The sequence below is a fragment of the Amblyomma maculatum genome, chromosome 3 (assembly GCF_055883805.1).
Source record: "Amblyomma maculatum isolate TAMU_Amacu chromosome 3, ASM5588380v1, whole genome shotgun sequence".
Lineage (NCBI taxonomy): Eukaryota > Metazoa > Arthropoda > Arachnida > Ixodida > Ixodidae > Amblyomma > Amblyomma maculatum.
The window spans coordinates 40,204,583-40,220,933 of record NC_139346.1 but is presented as its reverse complement, the minus strand read 5'-3'; the positions used below and the strand labels follow the sequence as shown (position 1 = coordinate 40,220,933).

At 44.1% G+C, this 16,351-nt stretch overlaps 1 protein-coding gene across 2 annotated transcripts in view; it reads left to right on the top strand.

The window, feature by feature from the left end:
* Positions 1-9,281, top strand: part of LOC146194625 (chymotrypsinogen B-like) — a 28,710-nt gene extending 19,429 nt beyond the window's left edge. The window contains exons 5-6 of one of the 2 annotated variants that reach the window (XM_084597473.1): positions 6,463-6,602; positions 7,196-9,281. In XM_084597473.1, the coding sequence (XP_084453599.1) occupies positions 6,463-6,602; positions 7,196-7,405 (350 nt within the window). In that variant the 3' untranslated portion in view covers positions 7,406-9,281. The other variant, XM_084597474.1, reaches the window with a different exon arrangement.
* Positions 9,282-16,351: the final 7,070 nt, after the last annotated feature.

The following is a 16,351-nucleotide window of genomic DNA, read 5'->3' as shown; positions in this document are numbered from 1 at the left end:
CCCTTTCTATGTAATTTCTACTTTATTATCCCTTTATTATTAAGCAACTCGGGGGATGAACTGCAAATAATGATTGATGACCTAGACAGGAAAAGTAGAAAGGTAGGCTTGAAAATAAATATGCAGAAGACTAAGGTAATGTTCAACAGCCTCGGGAAGGAACAGCAGTTTATATTAGGTAGCGAAGTACAGGAAGTAGTAGGCGAATATGTCTACTTAGGAAAGGTAATAACCGCAGATCCGGACCATGAAAAGGAAATAACAAGAAGAATAAGATTGGGATGGAGCGCATTTGGCAAGCACTCGCAGAATATGACTAGCAGCTTACCGGTATCGCTCAAGAGGAAATTATACAACAGTTGCATCTTACCTGTACTCACCTATGGGGCTGAAACGTGGAGGCTAACCAAGAAAGTTCTACTTAAGTTGAGGACAACTCAGAGGGCTATGGAACGAAAAATGCTAGGGGTAGCATTAGGAGATAGGAAGCGTGCAGAGTGGGTAAGAGAAATAATTAAAGTTAACAATATTCTAGTGGAAATTAAGAAGAAATGGACATGGGCAGGACATGTAGTGCAAAGAGAGGATAACCGATGGTCGCTTAGGATAACAAACTGGATTCCAAGGGATGGAAAGCCTTGCAGGTGGCGGCAGCAAGTTCGGTGGGCGGATGAGATTAAGAAGTTCGCAGGGGTCAAGTGGATGCAGCTAGCACAGAATCGGGTTAAGTGGAGAAATATGGGAGAGGCTTCGCCCTGCAGTGGGTATAGTCATGGTGATGATGATGATGATTTGTTTCAGTTCTCTTCACCCAATGACGCAATTGTATTTAAGCAATATGCACTGCTAGTTTATTCGAGCTATCTCAAATTGAAAACCCGTGGAGCTGCACTGATTTATGGCTTGGAATTTGGACATATTGCTACGAAGATGACGAAGCGGGCAGTGGCGCGGGGCGGAGCGCTCGCGCTAGGCCCGCTGGCCATTAAAGCATATTTCATCGTCATGTCATCATGTCGTTCTATTTCTTTTGTGTCGCCGTGTTCCATCGCTTGTCATGCCAGCACGTAAGATTTGGTTGGAGGTGCGGTTCATCCCCATCCTCGCCCGGCACCGTCGAAGCCAACCGTACGCCGGGTCCATCTGCCGAAAGCCCGTGGAGATCGCCGCCCAGCTCTGCCCAGCCCTTTTTGCTCAGACCCGACCAGCCGCTGTCCCCAGCCTCGTCCCCAGCCGTAACCACAACACACGACGACCAGGAAGAGCCCAAAGCCGACCCTACCTACCCCACGAAGAAGCGACCTCACGACCACTCGAGCTAAGACAGCTCCCCCGCCTAAGCCGTTCGGTGTGTCCATGAGCCTTGGCCTTCGGCAAACGGAGAAGATTGGACTTGTTGCTCCGGTGCAAGCATTGTTCCCATCTTCGCATTCATTCTGGTGTCCAGCGTTTCATGTCCCAATCCTGTGTCTGTGTTCATCGTCACGTCATGCATTGGAGTTCATGCAATCGATCGAGATGATTGCTCAGTGGCCCCGGATAATGCTGCGAAGATGACGAAGCGGGCAGTGGCGCGGGGCGGAGCGCTCGTGCTAGGCCCGCTGGCCATTAAAGCATATTTCATCGTCATGTCATCATGTCGTTCTGTTTCTGTTGCGTCGCTGTGTTACATCGCTTGTCATGCCACCAGATAACAATATAAAACATTTTGTTTTTGTTTATTGCAGTTTGTAGCAAAAATACAATTTTTGCCGTGGGACCGAGGCTAAAGGTGACGTACAAGTCACCTGACTGGGCCTTCGGCACCACAATTGGCATGTGCAACACAACGCAGCAGGCACAGAGCAGCACAAAATAGTCAGTCATATGTGAGAATGTAATACAAACACAAACCAGGGGCAAACACATAAAATTCAATCTTTAACATACATCAAGGTAACAGTGTCAACAGTAAATGGTATTACACAACGGAAATAGGAAACAAATAATCACGTATGTTCCAAAAAGTACATCTTAATTTTTTTTTAATGTTAACAAGGAGGATGACTCTTCAAGTAGATAAAATATGTCAGGATAGCAGTTCAAGAGGTTAGGGATTTGCCAGTGAATTAACTGCGTACCATACCCGGTCCTTATGCGAGGTTTTATAAAGTTCACATTTCTAAGGACGTAATGTGGATCTGTGTTGATAAACGTAGTTAAAAACGCATTACTGTCAGTTTTGTATTATCGGTATATAAATTGGGATAGTTGTTGTTTATAGAGGGCTGTAATACTTAATATATTACTTAGTTTAAAGTATGCAGACGCAGAATCATATCTAGACAGGTTGTGAATAAATCGAAGGCCTTTCTTTTGCAAAATATAAATATTTTCCATGTTGGTTTTTGTACCCACTCCCCATACCAACAGGCAATACTGAACACGAGACTGGACAGTGGAAAAATATAGTTGCTTCCTCAAGTGTATTGGCAGAAGCGGGCGAAATTTATTCAGTATGCCTATGTATCGGGCTGTTTTGCTGGATACAAAGTCTACATGATAAGACCAGCGGAGGTTTTCGTGAAATAGAACACCTAAATACTTATGCACTGAAACACGTTCTAAGGAGACAGATTGGAACGAAAGTGTGATATTTTTATTTATTGGTTTATTGACAGCGGAAAAAATTATATATTTCGTTTTATTAACATTTAACATCAGCTGGTTTGCACAAAGCCAACTCGACAGATCTTCAAGCCATTTGTTAGCTGCAGACACTAGAGAGGGTAAGCTCGGCGAGGAAAAAAAGGCGCACGTGTCATCGGCATAGAGCAAGATATTGGAAGTTTCAGGGATAGCAATTATACCATTTATATACAAAAGAAATTTTAGAGGGCCTAGGATGGAACCTTGAGGAACACATTTAATGAATGTAGTCTATGCATACGCATTAGTCCCAAATAATGTATGCGTAAAAGTAGGTATATATACCGAAAAGTAAATGTTGACAAAGTTCACATGTTGCTCTAAAATAATAAGCTTGACCTAAAAATTGCCACCCTCAATCTGCCCTCCCAGCATTCTTGAAAAGTCGTGAAAAAAGTCGCAGTCAAACAGAATCGGTATACAAGAAACGTAATCTAACCACTGCCGCCATTTTTTGTAATCAATAACGTGGGTGAACAGAACAAGCTCCTGTAACACAGAAAATATGCGTGCAGAGAAAAACTTTGAAATTAAGTTACTCGTAATCTTTTTTTATACATTACGCGAATGCTATAAATTGCATTGAGTATAACCTTTTAATAACTACCTTCAGAAGATATGTATGCGGTAACATTTCCCTTCACCATCTTACCTTAGAAATCAAGAGAATTGTATTTGTATAAAAAGTACTGAATCCTATACAAATAAAAATAGAATTAGATGCTGATTAGGGAGCTACCCTGACTCTATGACTCTCCAGCGTACACTGTACGACATCACTGTTATGCACAAAGGTGCCAGCTTCAAGAACCATGTAAAGTCGTACCTCATTAATGTGAACACTTTGGTTTCTGCACAAAACTGTCCATGAAGCTAGTCTTCCGCAATAAAGAATCGGAATTTTTTTTCTGAAAAAAAAAATCAAGATAATTGTTAAGTATAAGGTCTTCTTTAGAGCAAAATGTAGGCCAGCAAAGTTGGCATTAGAAGCTACAAGAACTTTGTACGCGTCACCGTTATGCTTCTATGCGATTAAATTGAAAGTATTGGGATGCAGTTTCATATTGTATTTGATGACGTTTCAAAAAAAAATATTTTAATTTTACTTTTCACCTCCCGCGGTCCCCTGCTACGAGTCAGCATTCAGTCGGCTGAAAGTTGCTTAATCCAACTTTCTAGAAGGCGCAAGCTGGTGTCAGAGTTTTGTTCAAGTGAATTCACGCAATAAAAAAAAAATATTCGTAGCGTCATTGACTGCGCTACTTCGCAGTGTAAAATACAAAACCACAAGTGAAAAGGGCAAACAATAAGTCATTGGCACTAAGTTCATGTGGTGCCTGCCAACAAAACGTAGAAGAGAAATTTCCTTTGAAGCAGTGTAACGATTTGCTTTCCATGACTGGCCATATTAACGCGACACACTTAACATGGACCATAATAGTATCTGTATATTTTCTCCTTGTCCATTGTCCGCACAGCGAGTTGCTATATTAACGAGAAGTAAATGCATGGGAAAGTTTGGTCACCAGAAAAACTGTCCGTAATTCGATGTGTCCATATTAATGGGAGTCGTACAACCCAAGCATGACTGTATACGACAGCAGTGGTTTTGTGGGACAAACTTTGTAAACAACTCTCATTAGTGGAGCTAGCGATTTCAAACAAATGTTAAGATTTATCTTAAAGACACAAGAAGTCATTTTTCAGACAGGCAAGTGTTGTTCGTAGTTTCGCGAGATGATGTACAAACAACTTGATGGACAACTAACATCGTAATGCAACACCATACGCCTTACATTTCATATTCCTTAAAGGAAGTCACAACAGGTGCGCAAAACTAAAATGAGTATAATTATCGTACGCCAGAAAAGTGGCAATTTGAGCTGGACTGTTCTCCCACACGCTGATTATAGTCAGCTTTTTTCGGGTAGGACGTCAACTTCTAATTTCGCTAAAGTAATAGTAGCGCAGAACAAACTCGTATATGCAATTACTAACGTGGTCTGCAACTTCCACACTAAGGGGTTTTTCACCAAGTGCAAGATAGTAAAACTTCATCAAACCTGCAAGGTTTCAAAAAGCTTCAAAATTTATATTTAGCAAGCTTCCGCTTCAGCTACTACCATTCCAACTTCAAAATATAAACAGCAATGCGTGTTTATAAATGCCGCTAGATCGTCGACACTCTATATAAGACCGGCATGTCACAAGCAGGTATCCTTAGTCCATTTCTATTCAGCATACAAACGACATCATTCTTATCGGCCAGGAGTAAACTTCGGAAAGAGGGCAGACTATCCAGGCGTTTTCTCTTTCCGTTCAGCTAATCGAAACCGACTATAAATAAATATTATATTCTAACGCATGCAAAATTGTAAACAATTATTATACCGGAGCTCCTTCTCTTCCTAAAAATATATTTGAATTTATTAGTGTGTCACATCGTGCAATGTAACCCACCTCTTTTTTTAGCCCAAAGTTTACTGTTTGACATACTTACCAATAAGTGAAGTGGCCTGTGGACCACTTCATCCGCGGAACTAAAAAATTACTTTGGTCCTCTCGATTTCTTTTAAACGAGTTATTCCAACTGAAGAATCCAAAGAGTGACCTTCGAACGCCACAGACATCCCCAAAAGGGTTGTGATAGTCGTTGGTATAGAGAATATTACTCTCACTGAATATCTGCAGCGTAAATACTTTTTACCCGTTTTATAATCCGATCTTCAAATATGATGCATGGTGTAAAACATGTATAAGCTATACTGCTAAAACTTGTTTTATCTAAACTGCACGGACTAGAAGACAAAGAATTAGAGTATCATTGGAGGCATAGTTAGTCTTCTAGGTCGCCCGCCAGTGCGAGCAGTATGCAGCCAGAGTTGAAATCTGTGTTTGTCGCATATTTGCCATATTATCTACGGACAGCAATATAGCTCACGGCACAGTTTTTTTAAGAACAAGTTGACAATTTCCCATAATTTTTTCATTGGCCAGAGTGCAAGTTCTGACTTTTATATAAATTGCCAAAACAGCGTCCTTTTCCAGAAATGAAATAAGCATGCTTTGCGGAAAACAAATGTTTCACCTCAGGATTAAGCTGGGGTATAAAAGGTACATGTGAAAATGTAGCAAAACAATTAACCAAGGATATCATAAATATTTGTCTGGCATTAAATTTCTTGTCCCCGTATTTGCAACAAGCATTGTATTTCAAGACACACCTAAACGTTGAAATAAACGTGTTTTGCCGCAAATATTCAGGAGTAACACTTTTCTGTATGCTCACAACTACAAAATATTTTTGAAGCAATTTGAGATAACTGCGTCTCAAACGTCGCAAACGCCTGAGACGTTTGAGACGCAGTGACCTGAGTATGTTTAACAAGTAATTCGCATGAATTCGCCACTTTAGAACTTGAGGAGAAACATAAGAGAGTGCATCGGCGGATTTGGAATATTAGTTCTCCGTAGCAGCGAAAACCATCCCTCGACATTTGACGCGGTTTTTCGTTGTCCCTCTTGTGGGATGTATTTCGCGCTATGTTATACTGCTACACAATAAGGTGTTGTCCCTGGAAGCGGCTTAGTTATCGAGCTGATTTAAGAGGGCCTGCAGGTTTTCTTTATTACGTACCGTACAGCAACACAGATATCTTGTTCTGCAGATACCGGTTAGAAGAGTGGTTCCTTAGGACCAATTAGTAAATGCTTTTCGTCTGTATAGGTAAGAAAACGAAGCAAATTCACTAACGACAAGTTCTTTCTTTACAGGCTCTAACTGCTCCCGCGCGAAAACACTGAAGCAGATGACCACAAATTCTATTGCAAACAGCCGTTGCTTGGATTACTTCAACAAGACTGCAGACCCGTCTATCCTCTGTGCTAATGTCAGGGAGACGCCGTCTCTCTTCGTAAGTCACTTGCAGCCCCCACTCTTCTCGCCTGATGGCTGATAAAATGTGTACCACTCACCAATTTTAAAACACCAATGTCGAACGGGATAGCCTATTCTAACAAGAAGGGAAGTTTAGCGGCAAACATGGGGCAAATCGCTGAGAATGGCAGTGATGAGCATAAAGGCTGATAAAGTGCACAGCGGGGCTTGTGAAGTATAAACAACAAAGTAGTACAACGCAAAGCATTCCCGTTTGTTCACGTCGTCTTTATGGTCGTGCAAGTATAACCGCATATAATAGTTTATCACATAGGTCACGCAAATGTGTTTTTTTTTATACAAGTTATAAGTTATAATCAGTCCACCGACTTTAATGGCCCCGAGGTCTTTTATTTGGCATTTCATCCAGCTAGTTTAATACACTAGGCTTTGTACTGCATAAATGTCAGTCAGCCAGAATTTGGTCAGCTACAACGGTTCCGAATAAGGTTTACAGAAACTGCCGACGCCTGCGAACGTAGCTGAAGGTTCAATGCACATGACTCAACGGGCACAAATAACATTTGATCAGTTTGAGCAATTTAAGTTATATTTTTCATTCCATTACAGGGAGATACCGGCAGCCCTATTGTTGGCTACTGCGCACCGTATTACTGGGTGGTCTACGGTGTTGTCTCCGATGGCCCACGCCGCGACGGCTTCGAGCACTTGCCACTCATCGCCACCAAAGTGTCGCACTATGCCGAAAGCTTCATCTATCCCTACTTAAACGCCAGAAGCCGTTCCCAAGTTCAAAGGATATGTGCTTCTCGACGTTGAAGTGAACGCCGCTGTGACTTTCTAGCTGCGAGGTGAAGGGAGCGTTTAAAACCATAATCTCATAACCATAACCATAGATAAAACAATTAAAAATTGAAGTAAGATTGCCCCGCACTCGACAGTTAATCGCGCGGAATCGGGTTAGATAAAGGCCGCCGCATCCAAGTCTACGTTTCGATGGAAACGAAACTCAAGGACTCCATCTACTCTGCAGTATCAATGCAAGTTAGAAAATCTCAGGTAACTAATATTACCGCTACGTGTCCCCTATATACAGCGTCGTTCTGCGGCGTAAAAATCATGGACCGTACTGAGTAACAGTTGATTGCAGATATTTGACTGGGATTGTAATTATGCTTCATAGTCGTCTTCAGTTTTAAAAGCAAGTCAGCGCGTTTCTTAACCTTTGAAGCGTATAATAATCAGCTTCTGCTTCAAGAAGCAGTTGCACACATGCCTTCATTCAGTCGAATTAAAAATGCGAGGATGGTTATCTCCTTGTCGCCGTACGCAAATTCAGAATCACGAGAAAGGTGCGTCAGCCTGATGCCGTAATATGCGTCTACTATGAATTGGTACAATATAGAAGAACAGCACAGGGCTACCTGCGAGCAGTCTGTGCCTCACTTATCAAAGCTATATACGGTCAACAAATAGAACCTCAGTTATCTCGAACCCCACTTCTTCATATCAGTAGTCGAGTGTCAAAGCAGAACTCAAACCTTTTCGGTGCATCCCTACCTCATCATCCTAGGTTAAAAAACTTCGACAGAAACTTGAGACAACCTGCATTAGTGAGAGCAATGATGGACATTGTCCTTTCGTAATATAACGCCCTACAAGCCTAGCTTCACGTACTTTATAAACAATGCCTATTAGGACGAAATTGCGGCGTACGTTGCTAGCGTACTGGCACCTTGCCGATGGTAATTTTTGTTCGGGCCAAGAATTCACGCTTGAAGAGTGCTATGACAGCATGCGATAGGTCCTATATATCTCTCATTCGCCTGACACCATATATTACCCCCGTTTTCTCAGGAACGCTTTCGTATTGCATATTGAGATATGTTTCTCTTTATTCACCAATTTGTATTTTTACTTCTGAACGTAAATTTACTTTACTTGTGGACCGCACTAATGCGCTTGTGATGTTTTTAATAATATTCTTTCTCTTTTTCTGAATAAACTATATCAAAAAAAGGAAAGATAAGCAGCAAAACTATTTCTCATTTAAATTAGCCATTTCAATCCTGAAATTAGGTATCAGCGGTCACTTTGTATCCTGCACAAATTAATCGATTGTGGAATTAAAGATCAATTGTTTAACGCTGAAGATAAAAGAAGAAAAATCGTCGTGTCGTTTTTCTTAACGCGAAAAATACACCATTGAAGACATTTTATTAGCTAAGAACCTTGGCCGCTGTTTCAACGAGCACTGCCAAAGCCTCTGAGAATGTCAAGCTCTAAATAAAGAGAGCATTGGCGCAAACACTCTTGACGCAAAAATTCACGCAAACACATTATACGAAATATGTAGCCAAAAAGGAGTCGCCGATTTCGATACTCAATAATGCGAAGCCTGCAGAGCGTAGCTCTTTCGCTATTGTGTTTGTTCCTCGCTACATGGCACAACTCACGGGGAGTATTGGCCACGGTTCATCGTGCAAAGCCAAAAAAGCAATGAATAAACTTAACGTCACCGAAAACCAGGTACCTTCTTCGTCAGCGAATTTAGCACGAAGCACGAATTCTTTCTTTCAGCGATGCAGACCCACAGTCCGCAGTGAATGAATGGCATATAAGAGCACATTTCAAAAGGTAATATTTCAGACTACAATTCATTTCCAAATCCTTTAAAACAGTGCGGAAGAGGGAAGGGGAGGGAGGGGGGGGGGGAGTGCAGTTGACACCATGCTCAGTTATTTTTAGCCTAATAATTCGTCTGTTTCATAAATCCTTCAATCGTCATTTCATTTAATAAATTTTTATTTCTATCTTTGTAACCTTGTATAAAGTGCTTCCAATCCACCAACGTCACCTAGTAGTTTATTAGGTATATTTCATAAAGATGCATTATACCACATTTCCTACAGTTCCGGTTGGACAACCATCAATGCAAAGAACGTCATTGAAATTGAATATAAATGCTGAAAACGCCCTGTAGCTGGATGACAGAGTTGGTAAGTAAATGGGAGAGCGGGACAGCAATTTGGTGTTTCATCCGAACGCATGTTTCATTTCCTTGGTTAAATTTCTTTTTTCGGCCTCCCACTCACGTACCTTTCATCGCACCTGAAAGAGTAATCGTAGGTCAGCGCCTTCCTGATTTGTCTTTGCCGTTCCGTACACAAGCCTTGACTAAAATTTTGCCATTCTAACTTTTCCAGATCTTATCCTTTAGGTATCTGACAGGAAAATTCAGGGGCTTTATCCTGGATTGCTGCATATTCACTGCTGTTTTAGAGTTTTTTCTCGCATCTATAATTCATCTTCCTTGCTGTAAAATCATTTGCATCATTTTGCAACCCATAGAATTTTGTAAATATGTATATATATTGATATGAAGCTCAGACGCTAACCAAGTGGGTACTACTTAAGTTGAGGACAATGCAGAGGGCTAGGGAACGATAAATGAAGTGGTAAAATAAAGAGATGGGAAGCGTGCAGAGTGGGTAAGAGAAATAACTCAAGTTACTGACATTCTAGTGGAAATTATGAATAAGAAATGGGCATGGACAGGACATGTAGTGCGAAGAGAGGATAAGCGATGGTCGCTTAGGTTAACAAACTGGATTCCAAGGGAAGGAAAGCGTAGCAGGGGGCAGCAGAAAGTTAGGTGGCCAGGTTAAGAAGTTCGCAGGGGTCAATTGAATGCTGCTAGCACAGAACTGGGCTAATTAGATAAATATGGGAGAGGCCTTCACCCTGAAGTGGATATAGTCAGGCTGGCGATGATGATGAATTATTTTATTTTTAATGATTTTATATTCATCTTACAATGATATCCCATAAATAATAGCGCCGGTCATGCAATTCGAAGTAACTGAAAGAGAAAAGTAAACAACATAGTAATTTTTAAACATAACTCTCGCCTCGTATAATACGGATATTGGTGTCGACAAATGTGGAAAGCAGTAGAACAACCCAGCTGGTCTATTAATGAGGCGAAGCTCGCGAGAGGTGAAAGCGCTCGGCCACTTCCGAAGATACATCGTGGCGCCAGAAGTTCATAGGTGTAGCATTGCCCCTGATTTCATAGAGGCATCAAACCAATGGCTCATACGTAAGGGAACGATGGGTAAGTGGGGCAAGTTGCACGGACGTGTTGTTGGCTCTGCTTTAGACCCTATAAAGGGTTTAACGGTTATAATACGTATTAATTCTGGTGATGTGAGCTACTTTAGACTTCGGCTGTCAAGAGGAGCACCTCGTAGTACACAGAGCTGAGGCGATCGATCACCTAGTAGAAGCTAAAGTAATGTCGAAGAAGCTTTTCAGAACTCCCTCGGAAATGGACCGGGCTACATACGAAGACTTGGTCGCCGGGCGTGTAAATCACCTCTCTATGGTGAAGGTTGCAGCACTGGGCGTCGTGTTTTGTTGGTACCGGATCCACTGCCGGGAAAGTTGGCGTGCGTCTTCTGCGTCATCAATAAATTGGTCAGTGCCCACGACAGTGGAGGAAGCACAGTCTGGAAGAACCGCAGCATCAAGCATAGTCATGGCTTTGGGTCCATGAACGAAATGAAATCGAGTAAAGCGTTTAGTTTCGTGGAGCGCAGTGATGTATACGTGCAGGATGTACAGCAGTTTCGGTCCAAGTTCCCATGATCATCTTCTAAATACATGGAAATTATATCGGCAATTGTCTTGTTAACGCGCTCAGTCATTTGTTTTAGCAAGGTAGGCAGATCTCTTTCAATGTGGGCGGTGCCGTACGTCTAAGGACCTAGCTCGTGAGTACCGATGTAAGCGAGGTTCCCCTGTCATTAAGCACTACTGCCGGGCACCATGACGAAGCACAATGATGTGATTGAAGAAATGGGAAACTTCGGGGAATAGCCTGGTCACACAGTAGGGGCTGAGGTAGTAAGTGCAAATCCTATATACTGTTTACCAATGGAGGCCTCCGGGAATTCGTCGAGTAAGTCCATGACGACCTGTTAAAATGTGAATTTCGGGAGATCGGTAGGCAAGTGCCCAGTGGGTTTAGTCGACGGTGTCTCCCACCGCTAGCGCTCACGGTGGATATGGATGTAGCCGTGGACAACGCAGCGATTCAGTGCCAGTAGTACTTTCGGCGTATCCGTGCCAGAGTGTGAGAAAATCGAGAAGGCCGGAAGAATGGTCGCCATGGCATGCACGAAGAACTTCGTCATGAGCTTTTGTAGGTAGTAAAAGCAGATAGGCAATTTCTCTTGGACCGTAGTTCTCGTAGAGCATACCGTCTCGCAAGCAAATGACGACAGTCCGCGCTTGAACAGCCGAGGAGGAGATGGCACGGTTCTTCCGAGGTATTCGATACGGAGCAGAAGTTCGGTGTCGGCCCGCTACTTCAGGGCTAGGATGGGCGTGGTGGTAATACCGGGGAAAGAAGAATCGTCGTCGGAGCCGTCCGTGTGACAGGGAATAGAAGCGCGGGGCAGATAGTCAGCATCGCTGTGTTTGTGGACGGACATGTGCACGATAGTAATGTCAAATTCTTTCAAACTACGGCTCCATCGAGAAAGCCTCCCGATGAATATTTCAGGTGTGCTAGCCAACACAATGAATGATAGTCGCTCAGGACACGGCCGCATGAGTACGGACGAAATTGCATGACTGCCCTCACAACAACAAGGCACTCTTTTTTCGTAGTAGGATACTTATCTTCGCAACTGGAAACAGTGCGACTAGCTTAAGCAATTGCGCGTTCTGTACCGTCCTGGCACTGAACAACGACCGCACCTAGGCCGACGTTACTACATACGGGTACAGTTTCGTGTTGGCGTCTTCGTCGAAGTGGCCAATTATAGACGTACATTGGAGATGGAACTTGAGTTCCGTGGAAGCCTTTTCCTGGTCGTTGTCCAAAAAGGACGGTTCGGCGTCTTATTTCGGAGGGGGCCAAAGGCTCAGTTATCTAGGAGAAATTTTAACAAATCTGCGTTAGTAGACGCAGCGGCCAAGAATTTTAGCAAGCTCCGTTTCCCCGTTGGCTCCAGGAATGCAGCTATAGCCCCTGTTTATTCTGAGTCTGGGCTAAAGCATCGAGCACTGACAATATGCCCGAGAACCTTCAACAGTGGTATTTGTCGGGTTTGAGACAAACCCACAGGTCGAATGGCCTCGAAACTAGCGCGCAAACATCTCAGGTGCTCGTCGAACGAGTCCAAGAAAATCACATCGTCGAGATGTACGATACATGACTGCCACTTCACGCCAGATAGCAGTGTCCACCATTCGTTGGAATGTGGTAGCGGCTGAGCATAGGCCAAGTGGCTAGCTGCTTAAACTTGTACAAACCATCTGGTGTGATAAAGGCGGTCTTCTCTCGGTCTCACTCGTCAACCTCTATTTTCCAATACCCAATATCACTTGACGAAAAGTAAATGGTATGGCGAAGGCGGTCGTGGGAGTCGTCAGTGCGTGGCAGAGGGCACACATCATTTTTGCGACGTTATGGAGGCCTCTTTAAGGTTCCATTCATTTACGCAACAAGGAGAACAGGCGAAGGCCAGGGGCTCGTGCACGGTTCAAATGCGTCGTCCTGGAGAATTTCTGTTACTTGACCGTGGATGGCTTCACAATGTTTTGAAGACACTCAGTAAGGACGCTGACATAGCAGTCGCTGGCCGTCGGCAACTATAATTCGGTGCTTTGTTAGTGGTTCTTTCGGACCATGGAGGTTGATGCAAAGCAGTCGCAGAAGGAATTGATAAGATTCTCTACGCAACCTTCCTGACTTGCCAAGAGGTGAGGGTTCACATCAGCATTAATGGCTGTAAGCGTCGCATCGTCGAGGCCCAGCGTGTTGAATAGCGCACTGGGCTGTGCACAGTTTTTGATGTATGGTTTACATGTTTAATAAAGAAAATTCTTCTTGTTCTTCACTCCACGTTGTTCAAAAAAAGCGACCATCGTGTTCACCGTCAAATCTTGGGGTTCACACGTAAAGTTTGTTACTAAAATTTCGGCTCGCCTATTGAGAAATTCGACAAGGTCCCGAGCTATACAAAGTTGTCCAGTGAGTAGCAGTGACATGTTCGTTTCAGCAATGCCACGTTTGCCAGTCCTGTTATGTCACACGACTGCCACGAACTTACTAGCTCACGGAGGGATCGTTATCCGGTCGTCATATACACGCAAAATTGCTTTCCGGAAGACCCGCATCGCTATCAACGCCTCGCGTAATTGAAAACGATGCCATCAGCTCCCGAAAGTCGATACAGCACAATACTCTTGAAGGGAATCCATGCCGAGAATCAAAAGTTTTAGCACTGTTGTAATACGGCAAATGTACCAGTAAAACTGAAACCGCGGATATCTATACTGCAAGTTCACATGCTAATCGGCGTCATCACATAAGTATCGACAGTGCGCATCATTTAACCATACCAATGCGTCAGTGCTTTAAGGAATGTCATGGCTAGCTAGCTGCTCTTGACAGACCAATCGGTGCTGGTATCCACTACGGCTGTCAGGTCACAACTCTCGACGGTTAGAAACACTTTAGCGGAAACCATGCATTCGCAGCACGTCGGTAAGTTCGTCGGATCGGGTCGTCGGCGCTCGGTCTGTCGCCTCAAATCGTTCGGTAGATGATGCTAAATCCGAGCAGTAACGATGGTTTCACCACTGAAAGTGAGTTTTCTCGTGTTTAGTTTTCCTGGCGAGGGGGCGTGCCTCTGAATCGCCCAGAGGAGGAGGATTGACTAGGGGAAGCAAAGCACCTCGGGGATGAGAATTGCGATTGCCATTGGGGTGACGTCGGGGTAAGCTCATAGGCGGCAGGTAATCCTCAATGTCTAGCGCATGCTCTCCAAGAATTGGGAGTTCCAATTCACTTCATCTGTCTCCTCAGGAACCTGTATGAAGGGCAAGAGGCCACAGTCAGAACTGGGCATGGTCTTGCTGATTGGTTTCCGATTGAGAAAGGAGTGAGATAAGGCTGCATACTGTCGCCCTGCCTATATAACCTATATGCCGAGTGCATCATGAGAAAGGCCGGTCTGGACGAGTCTTCAGCTGGAGTGAAGTGTGCTGCGAAATGTGTCAACAACCTTATATATGCGGATGATACCACTTTATTGGCAGAAAGTGAAGCGGAACTCAAGAGACTTCTGATATGCGTACAAGAAGAGAGTGAGATGTTTGGGCTTAAACTGAACAATAAAAAGACAAAGATTATGGCGTCTTGCCCTATCAAGTCCTGGAGCATCAAGGGACAAGAAGTGGAAGCTGTGAGATTTTCTCTTCTTGGGCTCCAAGATTATCCCGGAAGAAGACTGCAGCCATGAAATTAGGAGACGCCTGCTTCTGGGAAAGAGAGCCATGGTTAGCCTTGACCGCCTGGTAAAGAGCAGAGACATTAGTCTGCCAACCAAGATCCGTATAACTCGTGCTATGGTCTTTCCAATTGTGATGTATGGATGCGAGAGTTGGGTTGTGAAAAAGGCTGACCGCCGAAGAATTAACGCGTTTGAATTGTGGTGCTGACGAAGACTCTTGAGAGTTCCTTGGACTGCCAGAATATCAAATCAGTCGATATTGTCGACCATAAGCCCTGACTGCTCATTGAAGGGTCAAATTCTAAAGTTAAAGCTCAGCTACTTTGGTGATCTGATGAGAAGAGAGGAGTCGCTGGAGAAAGATTTGATGTTGGGAAAGGTTGAGGGTCGCCGGAGAAGGGGTAGGCAGCGAACGCGATGGATAGATGGCATCCTCGAGCCACTGCAGATGAAGTTATGTGATGTTAGGAAGATAGTGAGAGACCGGAAAGCGTGGCATGACATGGTCCATAGGGTCACGAAGAGTCGGACACGACTGAACGACTGAACTGAACTGAATCCTCAATGTCCTACGGCTTTTCGCCATAGTGAAGCCGAGGTGCGTTAGGCGGGAATCCACTCAAACCTATCCTCCGGTGTAAGCAACTGCGAATAACATGGCCAGGCTCCCCATAATGATAATAGAGCGGCCGACTCTTGGGTGTAAGTCACAAGTGCGCTTTGCTCATAGCGGGACGCAGGTGTTGCTGCGGCTCGACGGGGTGTAGGTCTTGTTACTATTCGACGGGGCGAAGTTGCGGGGAGGTGGTCGGGTAACGGGGCGAGGCAGGTCGGCATATGACATCGCTATAAGTCACAATTCAATGGCTACGGTCTGGTGGTAGCTGCACCGCTCGCCGGTTTTCGTCTCATTTGGCGTCTGCAATACAAGATGTCATTGCCGGTGGAGCATACAAGTGGAGATTTTGCGGCTCCCTACGCACAATGCTCCTCACAAGCTCTCGCAAAGACTCGTATCTGGCTACTAGCACGGAGGCGCAAGAGTGTGTGGCCGCTACGCTTGCCTGATGTCCGTACTGGGCACTCAATTCCTACACTGAACTTTCTATGTTTGCAGTCTCTATGGTGAAATAAGCGAAAGTTCTTGGAGGGTCGCAAAGAAGGCAAGCAAATAAATTGTTCATCAACCTACGCATGAGATGCCATACTTTCGTTGCCTCAGGCACGCCAAGTTCGGCGACATCGAAAAGTCATGCCATGTCCTCAAAAAACGGCTACGCTCTCATTTGACTGTAGAGACATCGAAAGAATGACAAGTTCTGCTTTGTTCCTTCCAAGTGCTCTAGCTGAATGTTGCAAGCAACTGACGGCAAAAAGGTGCCAAGTTGGCAAAGGACGCCTCGTGATTCTCAAACCACGTCTTGGCTGTGTCTTACTGCTCTACGTATGCGTTCAT